Source organism: Schistocerca gregaria, chromosome 6 (assembly GCF_023897955.1).
Source record: "Schistocerca gregaria isolate iqSchGreg1 chromosome 6, iqSchGreg1.2, whole genome shotgun sequence".
NCBI classification, from domain to species: domain Eukaryota; kingdom Metazoa; phylum Arthropoda; class Insecta; order Orthoptera; family Acrididae; genus Schistocerca; species Schistocerca gregaria.
The window spans coordinates 284712292-284734440 of NC_064925.1; the positions used below are offsets into that span (position 1 = coordinate 284712292).

A 22149-nucleotide genomic window follows, 5' to 3' on the forward strand; every position below is an offset into this window, starting at 1 on the left:
TGGGATAATGCAAGAAACCAAACTGATTGTATACTGATGATATAAAAAGCAAGCAAATGGAATCAAGTGGGTGCACTCATTATCAGGTACAAATATTAATAGTGACCTTAAAACGTGTGGAAGAAATTGATCTTTGTGAAAAAAATGAAGAAGGCTGCTGAGGTGAAAAAATGGGACATATAGAAGATAATATTGAAGAAAGAATATACATCTGAAATACTGTCGTCTGAACTATTAGCAAATTGTGAAACAAAGAAGTAAGGGAAACAGTTACTGGAATCATAGAAGCAAAATGGAACATTACAGGGTATGTCAAAGGACCAGGAAAAATTGATTTCACAGAAAATGATTCCAAGATGGAAAACAGAAGGAAAAATAAAAAAGCTACAGGAAAGATGTGGAGGACACTGATTAATGAACTGAGTTGAGAATCAGACATACCGTAAGCAGCATTTATACACGTATTTAGAAAGATGGAAAAGGCATTTTTAATGTGAATTCAGATAAACTTACAATGTAATTAGTGAAAAAAGACACAACTGGAAGAGCAGGTGACTAACTCATTGTATTCAAATTAAAAAAATGGCAATTGAAGGTGAGAGAAGAAATTACCAACTGGTCTGAATAAGGAAAAGGAGTAAGATAAGCTGCTGCTGCTGCTGCCTCCCATTCATTTCAATGTGTACTTCGAGAGTATATATGCGATACTGAGAACCATAAGGGCCCAAAGAACAGACTGGTCTCGGATCTCAAAATCCTGTATTTCCTCTGAAAAAATACATCATACCATAAAGTGGGTGCATTATTTTAATTAATATTGAGGATTATATTTATTACTATCTATCTGACAACTGGACGTTGTCCAAGTATTCATGTTACCAATTTTCTATTAGAAAAAAAACAACACCAAATGAACTGTGTTTGTAGAGAAGAACCAAGAAAAAATTTCATTTCCATGTATTAGTGAAAACACCTTTGAAATTATGATCAGTCGTACAAAAAAATATGCATTTTGTATAAATTAAAACACATGAGATCCTGGACAGTTTCTGTACACTGAGCAAAGCTGCCTTAAGTGTCTACAACATAATTTTGTAAATGTCATTATGTTACCACCACCTTCATGGTTCTACAGACAGCTATTGTTTTTGCCAACATCTGTTTGTGCTTTGCAATTGAAAGCCATCAAAAGCATTGCCAGATATCACGAATTTCCTGAAGTAGGCTTGACTGTAGATGTGATTCAGTAGCTAGGAACACATTTAATAAAGCTTCATGCATAACACATTTTTTATATCTTGGTGTTTATGATGTCATATTTCTTGAACCATGTGTCATACAATGGCAGTGATATGTTTGTGTAGGTACATTCAGCGAAATGGATACTGTTGGTGAAATATGTTGTGAAAAGAGTTAGTAGAAAAGAAGTAATGAATTTATAAACATCATGTGCAACATGGCAATTTTTCATGCATCTCTGTTGATGATATCATAATCCCTGAACTATGATACATAGTGGTCCTTACCCACCACAGCGACTGTTGCCTGAGAGTAATGGATATGTGTACCCAGTTTAGTTGAAATCAGTCCAGTGGTTGAGGAGGAGATGTGAAAAATATGCACTCACACTCACACACACACACACACACACACACACACACACACACACACACACACACTCTCTCTCTCTCTCTCTCTCTCTCTCTCTCTCTCTCGTAATGTATGGCTGGATTAATGTTAATTCACAAAATTTCCATATATAGGTTAGTGACAATAGTGTCTCTTGACATTTGTCCAGTTTGTAATTAATTTGAATCAGAACATACAGAACAGATAGTAAATGTGTTAGTACACAATTATGGCCTATTCCAACACTTCATGGTCCAGTGATCCTCCGCTTACAAAGTACTAATACTATGTACATGATATAAACATCTAATTATGTTGGTAACCCTAGGTAACAGTGGAGCAGTGCAGAGAAACAAAATTATGCTTTGTGCTTTGGGTCCATATGGAAATTAATATCTGAGAAATCTTTGAGGCAGCCTTTTGTGACACAATTTAAATTTACAGATGTAGATAAAACTGGTTCACCATAAGATCAACAGATGGCAAAATGGCTCTGAGCACTATGGGACTTAACTTCTGAGGTCATCAGTCCCCTAGAACTTAGAACTACTTAAACCTAATTAACTGAAGGACATCACACACATCCATGCACGAGGCAGGCTTCAAACCTGTGACCGTAGCGGTTGCGCGGTTCTAGACTGTAGCACCTAGAACCGCTCGGCCACTCCGGCTGGCTCAACAGATGGCAGCAGCATACATACACCCTACAGTCTCAAAACCGATGACACTGTGCTTTAGGTCCTTTGGTTCTCATTGCCTTATATTGTTTGCTCCCCACTAGAGGCAAAGGGTGCAAAAATTGGAGGAAGAAGAATATGGTGAAACTTCCTGACAGATTAAAACTGTGTGGCACACCAACACTAAAAATCTTGGGATCTTTGCCTTTCATGAGCAAGCACGACCACAACACATCCTCACAGCTTTACTTCCACCAGTACCTCATCTCCTACCTTCCATTACAGTGTCTGGGGTTTACAGGCACCATGGTCCTTCTAGCTATGAACGAAAGATAAGGGCTATTGGAAGCACAGCACAGAAATTAAAACATTGATAGCCGTGGTGCAAGATGCATTTTGGAAGACAATGAGAGTTATGCATAACAATATGAAAAAAGATCCGAGGAAAAGATTGATTAAGTGTTTGCACGAAGCAACCTCCTTCATGGTGCTGAAACGTGGACAATGGGGGCTTGTGATATGTGAATGAGGTGAAAAACTAGGTTGTACTGAGGAGAGCATAGATAATTACTGAATCTACATCAACATTTATACTCCGCAAGACACCCAATGGTGTGGGGCGGAGGGCACTTTCCATGCCACTGTCATTCCCTCCCTTTCCTGTTCCAGTCGCACATGGTTCGCGGGAAGAACGACTGCCGGAAAGCCTCCGTGCGCGCTCGAATCTCTCTAATTTTACATTTGTGACCTCCTCGGGAGGTATAAGTAGGTGGAATCAATATATTCTATACCTCATAGAGAAACACACCCTCTCGAGACCTGGACACCGTGATGCAGAGTGTCTCTCTGGCAGAGTCTGCCACTTGAGTTTCCTAAACATCACCGTAACGCTATCACGCTTACCAGATAACCCTGCGACGAAACGCGCTGCTCTTCTTTGGATCTTCTCTATCTCCTCTGTCAACCCGACCTGGTATGGATCCCACACTGATGAGCAATACTCATGTACAGATCGAACGAGTGTTTTGTAAGCCAACTCCTTTGTTGAAGGACTACATTTTCTAAAGACTCTCTCAATGAATCTCAACCTGGCACCCGCCTTACTAACAATTAATTTTATATGATCATTCCACTTCAAAATGTTCTGCACGCATACTCCCAGATATTTTACAGAAGAAACTGCTACTATTGTTTGTTCCGCTATCATATAATCATACAATAAAGGATCCTTCTTTCTATGTATTCGACATTACATTTGTCTATGTTAAGGCTCAGTTGCCACTCCCTGCACCAAGTGCCTATCCGCTGCAGAGCTTCCTGCATTTCGCTGCAATTTTCTAATGCTGCAACTTCTCTGTATACTACAGCATCATCCGCGAAAAGCCACATGGAACTTCTGACACTATCTACTAGGTCATTTATATATATTGTGGAAAGCAATGGTCCCATAACACTCCCCTGTGGCACGCCAGAGGTTACTTTAACGTCTGTAGATGTCTTTCCATTGATAACAACATGCTGTATTCTGTTTGCTAAAAACTCTTCAATCCAGCCCCACAGCTGGTCTGATATTCTGTAGGCTCTTACTTTGTTTATCTGGCAACAGTGAGGAACTGTATCGAATGCCTTCCGGAAGTCAAGGAAAATGGCATGTACCTGGGAGCCTGTATTTAATATTTTCTGGGTCTCATGAACAAATAAAGCAAGTTGGGTCTCGCACGATTGCTGTTTCCGGAATCCATGTTGATTCCTACACAGTAGATTCTGGGTTTCCAGAAATGACATGATACGCGAGCAAAAAATATGTTCTAAAATTCTACAACAGATCAATGTCAGAGATATAGGTCTATAGTTTTGCACATCTGCTTGACGACCCTTCTTGAAGACTGGGTCTACCTGTGCTCTTTTCCAATCATTTGGAACCTTCCGTTCCTCTAGAGACTTGCGGTACACGGCTGTTAGAAGGGGGGCAAGCTCTTTTGCGTACTCTGTGTAGAATCTAATAAAAAGAAACTGGATATATTAAGAAAAGAGAGGCTTAAAAATACTGTTTTATAGAGGTATGTGGAATGGAAGAGGAGACAAAGGGGCAAATTTCAGATCCTGAATTATATGCAGCATTAAGAAGAAAGTGATGGACCACCAGGGGTCGAGACAAAGTAGTTGAAAACTGATGATCATTTCCCTCGGGCCAGCCGGAGTGGCCAAGCGGTTCTAGATGCTACAGTCTGGAACCGCGCGACCGCTACGGTCGCAGGTTCGAATCCTGCCTCGGGCGTGGATGTGTGTTAGGTTTAAGTAGTTCTAAGTTCTAGGGGACTGATGACCTCAGAAGTTAAGTCCCATAGTGCTCAGAACCATTTCACTCGGATGTTTTGTTATTTATCCTGTGAATGCCAACCTACAAACAAATATTTTGAACTGTCATTGATACCCACTATAACAACTTGTGTACGAGCTACAAGAAGAATCCTTACTACTTAATACCTTCATTCCAATGCTTGGTTGTACTCATGACAAGGTCATAGACCGCCCTTTCCTCCAGAACTTGAACATCCGGGCCCAAATGCACTTCACCTAACCCTTCTCCAAGTCAGTTAACTATTTTCCTAGATGTTGCTCTTCATCATTCGGGTGTTTCCAGAAATAGAAATCTCCATTCATACAAATAATTCCGAACATACATCTACACGACTACTCTGCAATTCACACTTAAGTAAATGGCACTTTTTTTTTTATTAAAATGGTCATTTCTCTGTATGTAGATGTGAGTCAACAAATTGTTTTCACATTTGGACGTGAGAGCTGTGATTGAAATTTCGTAAAAAGATCTCCTTCCAACAAAAAATGCCTTTGGTTTAATGAGTGACATCCCAACTTGTGTATCATATCAGTGACTGACTCTTCCCTATTTTTGCGAAAGTGGAAAAATTAGATCTCTCTCTCTTTTTTTTTTTTTCTTCAATGTCCTCTGTCAATCCAATATGGCAATGATCCCTTACCACACAACAGTATCCCAGAAGAGGGTGGACAAAAGTAGTGTACATAATCCGTTTAGCAGATCTGTTACATCTTCTAAGCATTCTGCCAATAAAATACAGTTCTTGGTTCACTTTCCTCACAAGATCTTCTGTCCGATGGTTCCAATTTATGTTGTTCACAATTGTACTTTGTATCTATATAGTTGAATTGATAATCTTTAAATTGTGCTATTTATTATGTAAACAAAATGTAATAGATTGTTGCAGTGCTCATGTGGAGGACTTTTGACATTTTTTGTTGTTTACAGTCAAATGCATCTTTTCACATAACGCTGATACCTGGTCTAAATAATTCTGCAATAATTTTGATTTTCCCATGACTTTACTACACAGTAAACAACAACATCATATAGAAGCAATCTAAGAGGGCTTCTCAAATTGTTCCCCTAAATCATTTGTCTGTTAAAAAAAAATCCAGAACTTTGTCCACAAATTTTTTTCTGTATCCTTTACTTATTGTGCATGGTATCCTTCAAAATCCTCTCTTCCACAATTGATACACCACTCCCAATTCTATGTGGGCATGACAATCAAAAAGCTAATGAACATTCACACTGTCATGAAAAATCTGAACCATCTTGTTGCTGAGCACACTGTCAAAACACTATGTTCTTAATTTCAGTGACTGCTTCATAGCCTGTGCCATCTGGATCCTACCCACCACCACCAGCTTTTTTGAATTGCGCACGTGGGAACACTCCCTGCCATATATCCTACATTCCCGAAGCCCTCAACCTTCATTAGTCATTGTCCTTACCCATCTAGACCCCTCCCTGTTTCCATTCCAGCAGTACATGGCCCTCTATTCCACCAATGTTCCCTCAGTCTTTTTACTTCTCCCCTTTTCCTCTATCCCCCTTCCAAACCACCCTCCATCTAACCACCCGACTGCACCTAGCTGCTGTCTTCTCTCCATCTCATCCCTGTACATTCCCACAAGCAGCATATCACCATCCCGTAGTCCTACCCTGCCATACCACCTCCTGCCCGCCCCTGCCTCCTCCCCACCCTCACCATCCATTTGCCTCCCCCATCATGTGCTGCTGCTCACAGTCTGCAAGAGATTGTGATCGTGTGCGACTTGCATTTGTGTGTGTTTTGTCTAATTTCGAAGAGGGCCTTGTTGGGCGAAAGCTCGTTTTCTGACAGCCTTATTGTTGTGCCTATCTGTGACTCACCATCTATGCTACATGGTGATAGCAACTATCCTTTCATCATATTACGCATTCCGTTTTTAAGTATAACTTCCCCCCTCCCGTCCTTTTTTTTTTAATAACTCCCCCCTCCCGTCCTTTTTCTTTTTTTAAAAAAGTTATCCCTGTAGTACAGAAACAGCGTAATAAAAACTACTTTTTTATTTTTAGAAATTGCAATCAAAATCAAAATGCAGAAGCTGATCACACAAATGGGTTTAATTAAGTGTATATGAAAGAGTTCTTTCTTTCTCCCATAAAATTAAGAAAAACAGAATTTTCATTTCTACACTTAATGATTTAGTTCCTGTATACTGATCTATGGGGGGGGGGGGGGGGGGAGGGAGGAGGAAGAAGAAGAAGAAGAAGAAGAAGAAGAAACACACCAGCTGTCTACCCTGGGTATAACCAAGCTGTGACCAGCTATGAATTCTAGTATCCAGGTTTCTGAATATGCTGCACACCACAGAAATGAAGACTTCTATAGCAGTATCAATACCATTTGGATTCTCCCCCTCCACTCTTCGAAGTTAATCTCTGCGCTCTTTTGTTTTTGTGTGTGTCATGAACCAATCAGAGACAATTGAGTGGTTGCCCCTGATCACAGATAATACAATACTGTATTTGTGGTGAAGGGTAAATAGCTACATGCTGCATTAAGTTTGTGTAGAAAACTACTTGAAAATCACAAGGAGCTAGCTATTTTCCAGGGCAGTACTTATCATGTATTCCCTTGCTTGATTCTATCTGCCTCAAGGAAGCATATTCATTTTGATTCCCATCATGGTGAAAGAATAAAAATGGAACTCTGCTGTCATGAAATTGGAGAGTGATACAGTTTACCATTGTAACTGATTTTGTACCACAATCATGACTAGAATGCACACAGCAGATCTGTTTGGTATATTCTTCACATTGAATATTGCTTGTTTCAGAATATATGGAGTCATGGAATGAACACTAAACATAGGACTTCCAAAAAATAAAGGGAACATAGTGAAAAATAAAAAACAACAAGAGCGGTAAATTAAGCCAGAGCTTAATGTATCTTGAACATCTCACTGGACAACACTTGGAGCTTTTAACTTATTTTGACCATGTAAGTTATTACTGAAACTTAAACCATCACATTATTTAATATATAATTGTTGTAATGGGAGTAAGTAAAAAGCTACGAAAATACATGTAATGTTATTTTATTTTTTTATAAAACATTAAAAAGCTTCAGAGAGAACATAGACCTTGTCATCTCTGAGCAAGACACATCTGCTATATATATAATACAAACAGTAGGAAAACTTGTAATTTTGAAAAAGAAAATAACAAAAAGTCAAGATAATTAACAGGTACTCTTTACAGATATTCAGCTATTCTGCAGTCTCATATGGAACAACTGTAGATGCTGCATGATTAAACAGCCACATGAAACACTTCATTAGTTCTTTGGTCTTGTGAAATGTCAAATGGCTCCCTTATGGACAGTATGGAGCACTACTCATATAAGCGCACAGTTTATATTTACAACTTTCCAGCGTGAACAAGATGACTGTACATTTGGCCAGCACTGGTCAGAGCTCATTAAGATCATACTAGCATGTATTATGAAAACTGTTTGCCAGAAAGCTGTTAACTGGTAAATGCACACCGCCACACATTTCTGAAGATCTGATAGACATTCAGTATGACAATCTGTAACAGTGCTGTAATTAGAGAAACTTTCGATTAAAAGTTTCTTGAATAAATATTAACTGACATTTAGAATAAATATTTTCCTCCTAAAGGAGATACTTCAAGGTATTATATTTTTAGAGAAGTGTGGAAAATAAGCTGAAGAAACTTGTGGCAGCTTCTTTAGATGCAATACTCATAATATTTCTCCATTCAATTACTTTTTCTTGATGGCTTTAAACAAAAGAAAATAACGAACTACAGACATACACTACCTTACCTTTACAATTTCACATTCTGCGCATACAATTTCACTAGCAAATTAATCTTTCTCTCTATATCAATTCTTATATGTGCACATACATTCCAATGCTTTGAAGTACTGTGGAATATTCTTCTAAGCTTTTAGCATTTAATTAAATGTCCCTTGTCAACAATTACTGAAATACATGCCCAGACACTGACAGCAACATACTACACCAGTTTCTTGATAACAGTTTTTATGTAGTTCCTGGCACAAATATGTCAATAAATTTATACAAATATTAAACACACTGACATCAGCAGCACTCCTGGACAGGCAGTAAGGCAGAATGCCAGCCTTTACATAAATATTGAGAGAGATCTCTTTCAGTCACACAGTAACACCATAAATGAGCAGAGGCCATGACTCTGCCATTCAGGATTAAAAATAATACATACAGGGACTAGAGGCACTTCTAAAATTATCTAACAGCATTACAGAGTATGCCTCTTAACACCCACATTTGACAATCACATTATAAAACGTCATCTATTACACTCACCAATCTGAACAAATATTCTACAATATTTAATTAAAAAAGTGAACCAACCAGTCATACTTTCAGATAAAAATTACACATCCATACTTTGAGGTTCTGACCACTATCAGTACTTTTAAGTTTAAGCCTCAGTAAAACTATATGTCAACACTACACAAAAATGCTACAAACGAAATGAGAAAACATGTAAAACTCAGCATGAAATGTAATAACAAGTTTATATGTACTCATTTACCATAACATTCCAAAATTCACTTTTTTTAACAATAATCTGTAATACTTGGAACACAGCCGTAACCCTGAAATTAATAGATTAAACAAAGCCTTGCCAACACTAAGGCCAATCTTGATCCACTGATGAGTCTAGTTCCAGAATCAACTGTTCAATATTTGGTTTAGGACTTTCTTCTGATAGCATCATCTTTGGAACACCCAATTCAAGAGAGACACCTGGAAGAAAGAAACAAAAGAGCTAATGGAATGCATTAAAATGAAACTACAGTACACATCATTATCTGAAAGACACCACTGACAGGGGACACTCATTTTTTTTTTTTTAACTGAAAGCCAGAAGTGTTTTTCTCTGCCTCTCATAAGTGTCCTAGATTTTTTTTTTTAAGAAAAAGTATGTTTGAAGTAACATTAAAGGATATTTTTGATACACTTATTGACAATTTTCCCACATAATCACCATACTGTTCAATGTATGTGGTGAGCCATAGCACAAGCTTCTTTATGGCCTCCTCAAACAATTCTCCCACCAGCTCCTTCAGGGAGGTGAAAGGATTATAATCTGAAGGTGTCAAGTCAGGGCAATGCAGAGTTGGCTCACAACATCCCAACTAAATGAGTCCAAGTGCACCTTGGCAGCTACAGCTGTACAAGGACCAGCACTGTCATGCAACAAGCACACTCCTCTCATATGCATTCTCCTTCTTTTATTCTGAATGCTTGTTTTGAGTTTTTTAGGGTCTCAAATATTATTGTGCATTGGTGGTCTCCCACTGAGGCAGAATTTTGACCACAATGATGCCTATTTGGTCCAAACACAAAGAAGCTGTGATAATTTTGTCCAAAATTTTGGTTTTGAATCTTTTTGTTGATGAGCTGGTATGACATGACTGTGACGATTGTCTTTTGTCTCAGGCATGTATGGAGCCATCCACATTTCATCTCGTACAATCTTCACCTTCCAGTTCAAATTGTCCAGGAAACTGACAGGCATTACTGAACCAATTTTTCTTGTGCCACTCTGTCAGCTGTTTTGGGACTTCTCTTGTGTACAGTTTCCTGTGTCCCAGTGTTTCTGTGAGTGTCTTTTAAGAGATATTTCATCCACTGTCAACTAACAGTCTTTAAAAATCCTTCTGCCTGCAATAAATTCTCTACACCACTTAAACATACTTGTTCTGTTTGTAACACCTTAGCTGTAAACCATTTTGATTTGCAAAGAGATTTTGGTAGGTGTTATTCTTTTGACAAGTAGGAAGCAAATAACAGCATGTGGCTCACACTTGGGAGGGATTTCTTACAGGCATCCTTCACACAGCAGGACACTACAATACGAGTTTACGTACTATCATGTTCCTGCGGTGCTCACTCTGATCTGGGTTCCTCTTCTACCAATCAGTGTTGTGAACCCTCAAAAAACCACAATCCGTTACGGTCACAGTAATCTTACTTTATGACTATGTGTTGCAATCTAAAAGTTTTGCACACAAACACAAAATTGTATTATCTGAGATTAAATCTACTGAAGGTGCCTGAATGTAAAAGGCAAAACAAATGTGATACAAAAATAAATATAGACTGCAGCAAGAAACAACTATTTCAGTTAAAAAAATAAACAAACACAGAGGAAGTTTGATGTAGGTCTGCAAGGGAGCATAGCAGTTTTGTTTCTTCACATCCTTGTTGGCAATTTTCAACAACAGACTGTGTGTCACTAAAACATCAATTGTATGCAACATATCTGACACAGACTTCAATAAAATTTATTAAACATGTACAGTTATGCAAGAATATAATACAGATGAAGTTCACAGTAATAATAAGTGTTTTACTTCGAGATGTTGGGACTGAGTGTGAACAAAAGACAAAATATGCTTTTACAGTATTACTGAAACATTGAAATAAATTAAGAATTTTGTAATATTTTTAACCCAACTCAAAGCAAGGGTGGGTAGAGTATATTAACAGAAATTTTATCTCATGAACTTATTTAATCATTTGAGGATAGGAAAATTTTTTTCAAGGATAGGAAAATTTTTTTCACTAGGCACGAAGATTGTTTTGGGTTGGGTTGGTTAGGGAACAAGGCCAGACAGCAAGGTCATAGGTCTCATTGGATTAGGGAAGGATGGGGAAGGAAGTCGGCCGTGCCCTTTTAAAAATTGTTTTGATATCAAAGAACTGTTGATAAATGTTGCAAAATAACTAAGGTGAAGTATCAGCTCAATTTGAAGAGTTCTATTTATGTAGTTTTTTCAAAGAATTGTGTTGTGTCTCTCTTCTTGATAATGGTAGGAACTTAACAATGCTGTTATGCACAGTTAATCACCAACAAAAATTCGGACAAAAGTCCTCCTTTTCAGTAGTTAACAACGTGGATATTTACAGAAAGACATAATGAAGCACACCAGTGGTTCCAGAACCAAAAAACGCAAAGGTGGTGCTTTCTTATTAGCAAAAGTTGTTTTTATTGTCTTATTCTTTGCCAGGTAACCATTAATTAGTAAACATCCAGCAAGTTTCCTGGAGAAGCTTAGCATACAATATGTGAGAAGATACTTTGGTAAAGATGAAAAGTATACAGAGTGTTTTATAATATTGATTACATTAAACTTACAGTTATAAATGATATGTCAAATGAAAGAGCAACTCAAACAGTTTTACCAAGAACCTTATAAATGTTCCCTGGCACAGCAAAGTACCCAAGTGCTGGAGAGGCCGCAAGGGGCCCAATGACAGGGCTTGCTTTGCATGGCCTCCACGTTCACCCGACCTAACACCATGCAATTTTTTCCTATGGTGCATCATCAACGATTGTGTGTACGTGCCTCCACTACCAGCAGATCTCCCTGAATTAAGAAACTGGATTGAAGCAGCTGTTGCTACAGTCACTGAAGACACACTTATCAACATTTGGGAAGAACTCTGCTATAGACTTGATGTGTGCCATGTGACAAATAATGCTCACCTTGAACATTTGTAAGGTTTTTCGTAAAACTGTTTCAGTTGCTCTTTCATTGTACCTGACCACAAGGATGCCTTGACAATAGGAAACTGATGAACATTCGTCCAATTTGGCACCCTCTGACTTCCGTCTACTCTAAAATTGATTTGTGGCTATAAACTTTTTAAGACCAGTAAATAGATTACTGCGATTGTAATTTTTTTAATTTTTTTTTAACCGTCCATCCACAGTTCCATTACAGACATGAAACTGCTCACTGGATAAATATTGAACAAAGTGTACTGATATTGCAAACGTATTGGATTTTTATACTTTGACGCATCTCAGTATCTCTCTTGTTCTTAACAGTAACACATTCTTGCTGCTAGTTTAGAAGAGGAGTTATTACAATGAAAGCCACTGGTTCTATGAAGAATCGAGATGGTAGGGGCACAAATAAAATGATTTCCAGGGTCTTCTAATGCTCTACCCTTGGAATTTCCAATGAAATGTGATAGTAATGCTGCACAAGGACCTCAAGATGCACTCCAAAAACGTTAGTACAGAACTAAGTGGAGCTAGTGGCAAACCTGATGAGCTTTTTCTGTGTAAGAGGAGAGCAACACTCCCTTATGCAGATGTGGAGTTGTCTTGCAACAAACCACATTTTATCCATATGGGGGCACTCGAAAAACAAACAAAACTCTCAGAAGTGGGCAGCAGATAATTCTCATTAACTTAGAAAACTTTTATTAAGTATCCTTTTGTTACTGTTTGATGTGCAGGGTGGAGTTTGTTCTGCCACACATGGAACAGAGTTAACAGAAATGACTGAGAAAGAATTACAGTGACATTTTTATCACCCAAATAATAAATAAAAAGAAGAACAGAAATTACTCAGACGCAGAGCATGGCTGAGGCAGGAAACCAGTGGCAGCTTTCAGAGAACCATGCCTTGACTGAAGGAAAACATGTAGAAGATAACCTGGATCAGTGACTTGGATACAATATACACTGAGGTGACAAAAGTCATGGGATACCTCCGAATATTACCTCGGACCTCCTTTTGCCCAGTGCAATGCAGCTACTTGATGTGGCATGACTCAACAAGTGACTGGAAGTTCTCTGCAGAGATACTGAGCCATGCTACCTCTACAGCCATCCATAACTGCGAAAGAGTTGCCAGTGCAGGATTTTGTGCATGAATTGACCTCTTGATTATGTCTCATACATGTTTGATGGGGTTCAAGTATGGTGATCTGTGTGGCCAAATCATTTGCTTGAACTGTCCAGAAAGTTCTTAAAACCAACCATGAACAATTGTGGCATGGTGACATGGCTCATTGTTATCCACATAAATTCTGTTATTTGGGAACAAAGTATATGAATGGCTGCAAATGGTCTTCAAGTCCCTTTGTCTGTCTTCGACAGCTGTAGACAGTGGTCATGTGTGTTTGAGTCGTGCGTGTGTTTTGCCTAAGTCAGAAGTAGGCCATTGGCCGAAAGCTTACTTGTTTGGCAGTCTTTTTGTTGCGCCTATCTGTGAATCAACATCTCCATTATATAGCAAGTAACAATTTCATAATATTCTCAAAGCTTGTTTTATTCAGTTATTAATTTTAAGTTATAACTGCTAACACAGAAATCACAATGAACTTTAAAAAGTAATTAATATCATAAAAAGAACAACAAACCTGCCATGCTATTAATAGTTTTTTGTGGAGCACTTATTCACTTCCCGCAGAACATAGTTTGAGAAATGCTGTACAAGATATGACTAATTCCACACATTGTGTACCATTACATCCTGCAAGGACTGTACACCTCTGATGTTTGTTGAGGACTGCAGGATACATGTAGACTATCATGCAACACATACTGTTGCCCTCCTCACAATGTCAGATGGGCGAGTTGTTAAAGCACAGCATGTACTGAGTATTGGTAGGTCAAGGGGTATGGTGTATGTGTTTCTGTTCTCTTGGGCTACGCTACAGAAAGCTGAATCGTTACAAAAGAGGTACTACATTGACAAGAAGCTAACTGATGACTCTTAAACCTAAGTTGTGATTCAATCATACACCTAGATGCACAGTTAAAACAAAACAATATCTGCAAAGTGTGACATAGCAGTACAAGCCAAGGCAAAGGCTTGTTGCCATAACCATCTGGAGCAGCATTCATTTCAACACACTGCTGTCTCAGTACACCAGCATCCAGTTTGGTCAATGACAGTAACAGTTTTGCCGTAACCAGGGATGCTTTGGCAGCATTTCAGCATGTGGTGTATGTGACACTTTTGATGTCCTGTTCAATAAGCCCACCCTCTCTTGTATAAATACTAGCCACCTAGCCAAGCTGGGACATTCAATTGGTGAGTTGTCGAACTGGCTGGCATCCCCTGTACTGGGGGCTTCTACCATGAGGCTGCCATTGTTCAACCACCACCTGGATAAGACTGCTTGCCTGGGTTTCCAACAACCAGACATTCGCCACATGCTGAGGCAGCCCACCTTGCTTACAGCCTAGCAAGGCAGCCTTCATCCAAGCCAAGATCAGTTTAGTGGGCGCTGATGTCTCACACACACATCGTGCCCTGTGGACTAGAAGCCCACAAGTCTTCTGTAATGAAGTATTGTAAAAATAAACAAGCAATTGATCTATCTTTGAGCTGTCTGTGACTTCTGCTGAACACCCACCTCCTCCACCAGAGAACCCAGCACCCCTATATTAGGTGTAAAAAGTAATGTTGGAGGCTACAATGGATGTCTGACATCCACATCAACAAGGGGAAGCAATGGCAGCAGCATTTCAGCAGTGGTGTTTCGCAGAGGGATACAAGTAAGTGCTGACTTTAAGCATTATCTTTTTTACACTTCGCAATTTTTTTTCTTCCTGTAGTGATAGATGGCGATCAAAATGGTATTGGTCACTGAAGAAGCAATTCAACACTTGTTTGATCAGATTGTTCAGATATGAGCTGATAATGCAGAATCACAAACTAAAGTTTAAAAGTTACAGGTGGAGAGAAAGAAACAGTCACCTCCTGGAATGTCCATATCTGTCCTAGATGCTACCACAGCATCTTTAGTGATTACTTTTTCATAAGAAATAGGGGAAAATATTTGGACTTTTGTAGGTAATTTACTTATGGGTGCAAAGATAGGGGAAATGGAACAATGAACAATTATTGAGTATAGCTTGGTTGAAGTTAACATGATGTGCAAGGGCGTATGTGATGTGCCATGAGAAACTCTGGAAATACTTGTTCCTCCCAGAACTTGCAGGAAGGACTGTTGGAACAATACAGGAGAAAAGTACCTCTAGGTATTATCATGAGCATCTCAATAGTGTAACTCAGAAGCAAGGAGAGTCCATGGAAAGATTTGTTGACTGAATTAGGAAGTTCAATATTAATACTCGTGAGGTCTAATGACAATGCCAACATGGCCATTCCTCAAGAGACAGAGCAGAGTGTGTCAAAGGCATTCTTGTAGGTTTTGCCAGTTTAATGTCCTGTAAAATGCAGATAGATTTTCTAAAGTCATTAAATGAAGTTGTGACAATTGTGACAGTTTTAGGAGAAATAGATGTGGTGACTAGACATATGAAAGGATTGCATAGATGTAGTCAGACTGGTCACAATCAACAAGACTGTAGGAAACCTCAGTGTGGGAGGTATAAGTGAATTTTACTCTCCGAACGGGAAAGGCGGTGCAGGATTCCACGGGTACAAGGTGGTCGCGGAAGGTCTCGCACCGATCACACGTATCTGTAGCAACTCAGGGTGTAGTTGGGATAAGGAATTTGAATCATTTTCATTGTAGACTAAGTGGAGAAGGGTCAGAGTGGGAGGGAAATACTTCTGGGCTTGTGTGGAAATACTTCTTGAGTTGGCAGTAGCTGCACTGTCTTACTTTTTCTGGATTTTGTGAGTAAAGATATTGCCAAAATAGTAGAGCTGGGCTGCCTAATACTGATAGAAATGTGGCTTGGGATAGGGTACCAGAAGGTACAAGGAAGCTAGTATGAGCAGATGTAAATGCAGATGTGCCAATTAATACTTTGTGTATAACAAAAAAATTGGCAGAATATGAGGACCTAGACAAGTAGTCCAGTCAATGAAGGAAAATTATGAGAAAAATTTGTCTAGTACCAAATTTTTGTCCAGTCATAGGAGGAAGTTCCATAAACAGCATACAAAAAATTCGGACTGGTGGGGTGTAAGTGTGAGGGTGGGTTATTTAGAGTCCCCCTCCCTTTTTAATAATTAAACTGCAGCTTCTAGCAAAAGTGTTTCCAGTTTAAAATTACACTTCATTAAATTTCCTAAAAAAAAAAAAAAATCCTATTAATTTTTTCTCTGGGGCTAATAGTTTCCACATTGCAGGGGATGGAAATATGTCAGATTATTAAAAATTGTTTTTTAATAGTATGAAGTTAATGTTTATTGTTAAGTGGGTTAAAACAAATTTTTAATGTGTATACCACATCAAAGTGCACTAGAGCCATATTAAGGTATAAATTTTGATCTGGGGAAGTACAAGGAGAAAAGATGAGGGTGGAAGGAAGAAGTGAGCGTGAAGGATGGAAAGTCACTAGGTTGTGGTCATGCACTTCCTTCATTTGTAAGACTTAAGAGTGAATAAGTGACTCCCCACTCTTTCTACCCCACTTTATCATAAGAAGCAACAATATGGAGTTTCACAAAGTTATACTGCCCTTTCATACCTCGACGTTTTGGTCTTTAATATCTGTACACTGTTCAACACTACTGGAGGGATAACTGATTCTTAGCCATCATGTATGGCAGGTGTAATGTTGTTCTAGGAAAGACAACTACTCCCACAATGGGCACTGTTCACTTTTCAGTCTACAGACTAAATCACTCTAGTATCCTTTGTCCAGCTCTCTTATGCGAGTAGGCAAAATAAGTTCTTTGCGCTTGTGTTTCTATATTGCAGCTATTTGCAGTATATTACATGAGTATTTATTTTCAGTTATTAAGTGAGCTATAATGTAAAAAAGCTCAGCATCTGCAGCTGTCAGCTGTCTGCCACACTGTAGAGCCTGCACCAAGTGTAACATGTTGTAAATATAAATTTTATAATGTGGATTTCACTGCCTCCATTAACAATAGCTGGAATACTTTTAATAGCAATAGGAGTATCAGATGCATAATCTCAACATTCAAAGAGGCCCAGAGGCTTATAATGGTGCCCTCTCACCTAGGTGTTATGACACTTCAAATATTTCAACATAAGGTAAGCAAAGCATTGCAGCAGATTATTCTTCAAGGCTTGAACATGATCAGTCTCATTCCATCAGACCTCCTGCTAATAAGATATCGCAAGATTTACTGTGGATGTCTGGTATGTGACACCACTCAATGTAGCACACTCTACGAATGCCACCAGTTTCAGATGGAAGAAATTTATGCAGTCTACCAGTAATACTATTAATGGTGAGAGAAGTGTGGTACCTTTCTTGTCATTCATTAATTCACTGCCAAGTGAGTATAATACTGTTACATGGCTTTATAACACACTTTGAATGATAAACAGTTACAAGGAAGGTGCCACATTTATCAATCCAACCACATTCCTACATAGGTCACCAACATCATCACACTTCAAAATTACACAAAATCTCACTACTTGGCTGTAAATAAGCATTCCATTAATAAACTGAAAATAACTCCACTATATAAACATGGGTTGAATGAAAATATTTTGTCTACTTACATAAGCAAATGATGGTGGGAGAAACCACCATACCCAGATGAACACTACACCTGACGTTCAGGATGACTAAGACCCCTCTAGCAGTGTAGAAGAGAGTGCGAAGATATATGTAAAATCTGTCCATATGTGCTTCTTGTGTCAGTATTATTAGTAATTCATATTTGTATTCCATTAGTATCAGCACATACCGTACAAAATAAACATCACCTGACATTTTTGGGAACTGTGTTGCAAGTGATCTACAATGCGAGCTGCGGAAGGATCGGTACAACTTTGTCAAATACCCTGTAGTAGTTTTTTGTGACACAGTGGGGTAGACTGAACGAGGAATTGTCTGCTCGCTCTTCAGTTTGAAGACCTAAGATGTAGTGCATGATCACAATTTGACGACTTGTTTTCCTTCATGTGTGTACCCTTCATCCCATTATCCTCCACCCTGTTTCACTCCCAGAACACACTTTCTCAGTTACTATGACTCTACTGCTCCTAGACGTCAAACATACATTTAACATTTGTTCTTAACCCACTTCCTTTAAAAATAGACATTGATTTTATGCCATTAAAACACTGTTTTTAATAATCTACAATTTTCTCATCTCCAGCAATGCAGAAACTAACTTAAAAAAAAATGGAAAGGACCTTTTTTGTATGAGATTTAATTTGGTTTAACTTTGTACTGGGAAAGATCCCCTCCCTCCCACCCCCCACACTCACACCTCAGCTGTGAGTACGTTTTTCATGAACTCCCTCGTACTACTGTACAAAAATTTGCAACTACACATATTTTTTCCGCTACTCAACCTTTTCTGGTTGTTGCTGAAAGACAGATAATGTCCACCAGTATACTCAATATTCAGTCAACGGAACTGGAGCTATCACGAGGTGAACTGACAACCAAACATCAAGAGCTGAAGTATGAAGGGTTGGATAGAGATTTCAATATAAAGTACTTTAATTCGGAACTATCTTCAGGAAAGGTATCACCTTTGCAATGAAATTATATAGAGGAGATGAAAAGTTATTACAGAAATATGTAGGCTAATTTAACACTCCTGGTCTATGGACAAATATGACGATAATGCAGCATGGATTCCCTCTGGGAATGAATCCTGGTGTACAGGAAACCGTGATGAGTTCCACATCAGCTCCAACAGGTGATGGGAGAATATACATCAACAGTTCTGAGATGTGCCTATAAAAAGAGATCCCTTGGAAGGGCAGGGAGGTAGGGGGTGGAGGAAGCAGCACCAATAGCAACTGTACTGAGAAAAGCTCAGATAGCAGTAAGGCCTACATATTCTGTTGCGGCTACTGGTATGGCCATGGATGCTCACCAAATGCCAAACACCACAAAACTTTAGAGAACCTTGAATAATGGCATTAGTTTACAAAAACAGATTTGCGAAGTGGGTACCATCAGTTGGAGGTATTACCAGAGATTCGACCTAAGACTGCAGTTACTGTTCCACACAGTCACTGCCAATACTGCCGAATGCCTTTTGGATTGAAGAATGTGTTGGCTATGTTTCAGCCCTAGTTAGACGGAATGCTATGGGGCCTGAAACCAAACCAATCACAAATGACACTAACTATGGGACCACTCCAACTCAGCACCACTGATTTTGTGCGTATTTATGGTATGTGCAGAGCTTGACCAGAAATGAAAGTGACTCCTCCAGATGGCCATGTGTTAAGAAAAAATAGTATTTTGACACGGGTTGGGCAAGTAATGAGCCATTTATGTTAGTGCAGTTTCCAGGCAGTGGTTGTGCAGCAGAAAGCCACAGGATTGAGTGCCTGTGCAGGAACACTCAATTTTCTTTTGTTATCAGGTCAATATTTTGATCAAGAAACTCAAAACAGCTCTTATCTTATCAAGAGAGAAGAAGAAACTAGATCCTGAGAAGACTGCATCAAAATATATTCGATTTTTTATCATGAGCTATCCCAGCCAATATCTGGTGGAATTATCCATTACAAGTGGTTTGCTGCGAAACTGTGGGATGAGATAGAAACTTTTATGAATGTAAACCAAGTTTCTTTTTCTATAGTAACTTTAAAACAACCATGTAATTGTAATAATGGGTAATATATAGCATGTGAAACTTTAAGTTCCTAGCTTTCGGAATAAATGTTCCTTCATCAGGGAGGAGAGAGGGGAAAGAAAGGGAAGAAGGGAAAGTGGATTTAGTTACTCACAACCCAGGTTATGAAGCAACAGGGAAAGGAAAACAGGGAAGGTAGCAAGGATGGAGGCATGGTTGTCTGAGGGAAGCCAAAGATATTCTACTGCAGGTACTGTGCCAGCTTCAAACCAAAGAGGATGCATACAGAAGTAAAGAGGTGTATAGTATAAAGATGTAGGATGGAAAGATGCATGAATGGCTAAAGAGGAAAGGGAAAGAGGAGAAGACTGAAAAGTAAATGGGAGTGAGATTGTTTAACGTAGGTTCAGTCCAGGGGGATGGCGGGATGAAAGGATGTGCTGGAGTGCAAGTTCCCATCTCCGCAGTTCAGAGGGACTGGTGTTGGGTGGGAGAAGCCAAATGGCACATACAGTGTAGCAGGTTCCTAGGTCCCTAGAATTATGCTGGAGGGCATGCTCCGCTACTGGGTATTGGACATCTCCTAGGCGGACAGTTCGTCTGTGTCCGTTCATACGCTCAGCCAGTTTAGTTGTTGTCATACCAATGTAAAAGGCTGTGCAGTGCAGGCATGTCAGCTGATAAATGACATGTGTAGTCTCACACGTGGCCCTGCCTTGAATTGTGTATGTTTTCCTAGTAGCGGGGCTGGAGTAGGTGGTTGTGGGGGGATGCATGGGGCAGGTTTTGCAGCGGGGTCGGTTACAGGGGTAGGAACCGCTGGGTAGAGAAGGTAGTCTGGGAATATTGCAGGGTTTAACAAGGATGTTACGGAGGTTAGGGGGATGATGAAAGGCAACTCTGGGTGGTGTGGGGAGAATTTTGTCAAGGGATGATCTCATTTCAGGGGTTGACTTGAGAAAGTCATATCCCTGGCGGAGTAATTTATTGATGTATTCGAGGCCAGGATAATATTGGGTGACAAGGGGGATGCTTCTGTGTGGTCTGAGGGTAGGAACATTGTTGTTGGACGGGGAGGAATGTATTGCTCGGGAGATCTGTTTGTGGACAAGGTCTGCAGGATAGTTGCGGGAGAGGAAAGCACTGGTCAGGTTATTGGTGTAATTGTTGAGGGATTCGTCACTGGAGCAGATACGTTTGCCACGAATACCTAGGCTGTAGGGAAGGGAGCGTTTGATGTGGAATGGATGGCAGCTATCAAAGTGAAGGTACTGTTGTTTGTTGTTGGGTTTGATATGGACAGAGGTGTGGATGTGAGCTTCAACAAGATGAAGGTCTACATCCAGGAAGGTGGCTTTGGTTTTGGAGAAGGACCAGGTGAAATTCAGATTAGAAAAGGAGTTGAGGTTATGGAGGAAATTAAGGAGTGTTTCTTCACCATGAGTCCAGACCACAAAGATGTCATCTATAAACCTATACCAGGCCAGGGGAAGCAGCTGTTGGGTCTTCAGGAAAGCCTCCTCCATGCGGCCCATGAAGAGGTTGGCATAGGATGGAGCCATCCTGGTTCCCATGGCAGTTCCCCTGATTTGTTTGTAGGTCTGGCCTTCAAAAGTGAAATAATTATGGGTGAGGATGAAGTTGGTAAGTGTGATAAGGAACGAGGTTTTTGGAAGATCTTCGGGTGGGCGTTGGGAGAGGTAGTGCTCAAGGGCAGAGAGACCATGGGTGTGTGGGATGTTTGTGTAAAGGGATGTAGCATCTATGGTCACAAGAAAGGTTTCAGGTGGGAGAGGAGTGGGAATGGATTTGAGGCATTCTAGGAAGTGGTTTGTGTCCTTGATGTAGGATGGGAGTCTGCAGGTGATAGGTTGGAAGTGTTGGTCTACCAGAGCTGAGATACGTTCTGTTGGGGCTTTGAAGCCTGCTACAATGGGACGGCCAGGATGGTTCTCTTTGTGGATTTTGGGTAATAGGTAGAAGGTGGAGTGAGTAAGTCTATGGAAGCCATTGTGAGGCCTTGTGAGGGACCTTGGATTTTTAGGATTTTCTGCAGCTCAGTCTGAATGGAGGGAATGGGATCCTGGGTAACAGCTTTGTAGGTTGAGGTGTCGGAGAGTTGACGCAGTCCTTCTGCCACATACTCCACACGGTCAAGTACCACAGTTGTGGAGCCT

The 22149-nt window shown here is 39.7% G+C and overlaps 2 protein-coding genes across 9 annotated transcripts in view; one reads left to right on the plus strand and one right to left on the minus strand.

Annotated features, from left to right (window-relative positions):
• Positions 1-7724, plus strand: part of LOC126277952 (tetratricopeptide repeat protein 12-like) — a 101721-nt gene extending 93997 nt beyond the window's left edge. For all 4 annotated transcript variants that reach the window (XM_049977555.1, XM_049977557.1, XM_049977559.1 and 1 more), the window contains one exon: positions 7476-7724. In XM_049977555.1, coding sequence (XP_049833512.1) covers positions 7476-7504 — 29 coding nt within the window. In that variant the 3' untranslated portion in view covers positions 7505-7724. The remainder of the gene's footprint in view (positions 1-7475) is intronic.
• LOC126277951 (uncharacterized) overlaps positions 7721-22149 on the minus strand; it is a 183826-nt gene continuing 169397 nt past the window's right edge. For all 5 annotated transcript variants that reach the window (XM_049977549.1, XM_049977554.1, XM_049977550.1 and 2 more), the window contains one exon: positions 7721-9461. In XM_049977549.1, the coding sequence (XP_049833506.1) occupies positions 9346-9461 (116 nt within the window). In that variant the 3' untranslated portion in view covers positions 7721-9345. The remainder of the gene's footprint in view (positions 9462-22149) is intronic.